This window comes from Herpailurus yagouaroundi, unplaced genomic scaffold, assembly GCF_014898765.1.
Source record: "Herpailurus yagouaroundi ecotype Mexico unplaced genomic scaffold, PumYag 218, whole genome shotgun sequence".
NCBI classification, from domain to species: Eukaryota; Metazoa; Chordata; class Mammalia; order Carnivora; family Felidae; genus Herpailurus; species Herpailurus yagouaroundi.
In genome coordinates, this window is record NW_024412449.1 from 1,283,133 (window position 1) to 1,286,469 (window position 3,337).

Consider the following 3,337-nt stretch of genomic DNA (forward strand, 5'->3'; position numbering starts at 1 on the left):
CATCATCTGTCACCATACAAGATTACTACAGTATTATTGCCTATATTCCCTATGTTGTACACTGTATCCCTGTGACTTAATTTTATAAATGGAAGACTGTACTTCTTAACCTCCTAACTTATTTTGACCATCCCTCTATGTAGCAACCATCAGTTTATTTTCTATATGAGTCTGTTTCTGACTTTTGTTGTTGTTCATTTGTTTTGTTTTTGGATTGTACATGTTAGTGAAGTCACAGTATTTGTCTTTCTCTGTCTTATTTATTTCACTCAGCATAATACCCTCTAAGTTCATCCATGTTGTCACAAATGGCAAGATTTTTATTTTTATGGCTGAGTAATATTTCAGGTAAATTGTTTATTATCTCTGGGAATTAGCTAACCCTGGGAGGGGCAGTCTCTCCTCAGCGAGTCAATCCCCACAACTTGTCAAACACCATAAAATATTAAAAATATGGTTAATACACTAGCCCATGGAAAGTATTATATAGGGGCACTTGGGTGGCTCAGTTGGTTAAACATCTGACTTCAGCTCAGGTCATTCGTGATCTCACAGTTCATGGGTCTGAGCCCCACATCAGGCTCTGTGCTAACAACTCAGAGCCTGGCACCTGCTTTGGATTCTGTGTCTCCCTCTCTCTGCCCTTCCCCTGCTCTCTCTCTCTCTCAAAAATAAATAAAAATTAAAAATGTAAATATATGTATATATATGTGTATACATATATATATAAAAGAAAGTATTGTATAAGTGTTAGCTACTCTTCTGAAAGAGACACTCAGCCTTGTTGGCAGTCAAAGACTAGAGTTCAGATAAGGCTCATTGTGAAGGTTTAAATTATTTTTGTTCTTCAGGTGGCAGAGAAGCTCAGGAAGCTTAGAAAAACTTTTGCCCATTATTTTTTTGGTTTGTGTCTCCCCTGGTTCTGGAAAGCTCTACTTCAATTCCAGTTCCTGACACTATTCTATTGACCTAGTGAACAATATCTTAAGTTAAGGATTATACCTCTTTGCTCATCTTTTGGTTTTCATGGAAACCAACTTAGGTATGTACTTGACCATTCTTTTTTTTTTTTTTTTTTTTGAGCTTTTATATTTTTTATTCTTCATTTAACTTTTAAAACACTACTATAGTTGAATATTAAAACAAAAACAATAATAGCAAGTAGTGAGCTATGATTATAGTCCTTCATTCGTTCACTACTGCATATAAAATACCAGCAGTGTTCTTCACTGACCCCATTAAGAGGTCTGACACTGAACACCTCCCCTAGGGTGATGTTCATCATCCTCATACGCTTCTCCATTGTAATGGCGCCTTCTTTCCTGATTTGGATCAAAGTCCACCAGCTCTACCTGGCCCATTTCATCAATCTCTTCTACTTCCTTCCTCTCAGGTAGGAGTTTTTCCAGCAAAGACAGTTTATCAGGAGAGAGAAAGCCATTCTCAGGGAAGTTTACCTTAAATTCAATGATTGGGCAACCCTTTTCGTATGGTCTATGATAAATTGGCATGCCTTCATTCAGCACACACTTGATATCTCCATGCTTGACAATCTGACCTGGACGAGAGGTAATGACAATGGTTCTGTTGTTTAGAGTAGATACTGGCTTTTGAAAGCTGCACAGTGCTTCAACCAGCTGTACGTCCATACACATGAAAAGATCCCCTCCTCGCCTAGTAAAAACAGCATGGTCCTTCTGATCTAAAATACTGATAATATCTTCTGGTTCCAGTCCAGGTTCTAGGTCTCCTTCACCATGGAATGTTATCTTCTGGCCATCTTTCATGCCTTTGTCAATATGAACTTCTAGAATCTTCTTTCCTCGAACTATCTTCCTTCCCTTGTAGCTTGTACATCTATCTTTAGGACTGATCCGTTTCCCATGGCCCTGGCACTCCATGCACACAGACTGAATTTGTTGAACCATTCCAGGTCCTATCTGATGAATTCTTATTTGCATTCCAGTACCTTGGCAATTGGGACAACATTCTACCGCTCCTTTCTTACCACCTCGGCCTTCACATTTGTCACAAATCACATTCTTTTGCAGAGCTAGTTTTCTTGTTGCACCATTATATAAATCTTCTAAGGTTACAGAGAGCTGATGCACAACATTTTTACCTCTCCTCTCTCTCTGCATCCTTCCTCCTCCTCCAAAAAACATATCAAAGATGTCCATGGGGGAGCCAAAACCACCACCTGCTCCACCTTCTTTAATTGCCTGTTCTCCTCCTTTGTCATATAATTCCCTTTTCTTCGCATCAGAGAGCACTTCATAAGCTTGAGAAATCTGTTTGAACTTCTCTCCTTCATTTGGATTCTTGTCAGGGTGGTAATTCAAAGCCAATTTCCTGTAAGCCTTTTTCAATTCTTCCTGGGTGGCATTGGGTTTGACCCTCAAAACATCATAGTAAGTAGTTTCTTTCACCATTTTCTACAGCCGGTGAGGGGGCCAAGGCCGGTGGGGGGGAGCAGGAAGGAGCGCGTTTCTGGGCGCAGCTCGGGCAGCCGCCGCTCCTCCACTTTTTAGCGAGCGTTTGGAAAGTTCCCTGTATTTGACCATTCTTGGTTTAACCATGGTACTGAAGCTTTTCTGACAAAGTCAGTAAATTTTAAGTGAGATAATACTAAGCTATTACCACCAACCCGGACTAACCAAATAAATAAAAGTATAGAAGTGGCTAAGAGCAAAATACATTAGTCGCATACAGTATCCAGGAGACATGTTAAGGAGTTATAGCAATACAATATTGAGGTAATGGCTATATCAGTCCTTCCTGATACCATCTGAAAATAGCCCTCAATCTTGATCAATGGCTTATTTTTATCTGGCCCAGGCTTTAGGTCCTAACTTGCTTTCCAGGTGTGTACTTGCCTTGCAGATTAAAGCTCTTACTAGATTTCTCTTGACTTCATGAAGATGTTACATAAGTAATTGAACAAGTTGTAGAAAGAAGAGAAATGGAGATGAATCAATTGGTTTGAGAATTCTTCCAGAAAATACCTACAGAACTTCACGGCAACTGATTAGATATAAGGAATGAAAGGGCATGGAACTGACCTTGGGAAATGGTTGTTACCACTAAGAAATGAAGTTGAAAGGAAGTTGATTTGGAGAATAAAGTAAGTCCATATCCAGACATACTTTATTTGAAATGATATGACATCCAACTAGATAGGCCCAGTAGGCAAGAGGGGGAACAAGACTAGATGAGAAGAAGATATCAGGATAGGAATGATTATGAAAGCCATGAGCAAGACGGGGGTGGCTGAGACATATCTTTTGGGTGTGGTGGGGAGACAGGAGAGAATTCTGGAGAAAAGAGAGACCATATG

General features: G+C 39.7%; 1 protein-coding gene across 1 annotated transcript; it reads right to left on the reverse strand.

The window, feature by feature from the left end:
• Nucleotides 1-1,080: 1,080 nt before the first annotated feature.
• On the reverse strand, nt 1,081-2,447 carry LOC121018188 (dnaJ homolog subfamily A member 1-like). Its single transcript, XM_040456803.1, has one exon. The coding sequence runs from the start codon at nt 2,430-2,432 to the stop codon at nt 1,239-1,241; it is 1,194 nt and encodes a 397-aa protein (XP_040312737.1). The 5' UTR covers nt 2,433-2,447; the 3' UTR covers nt 1,081-1,238.
• Between the last annotated feature and the right edge of the window lie 890 nt (nt 2,448-3,337).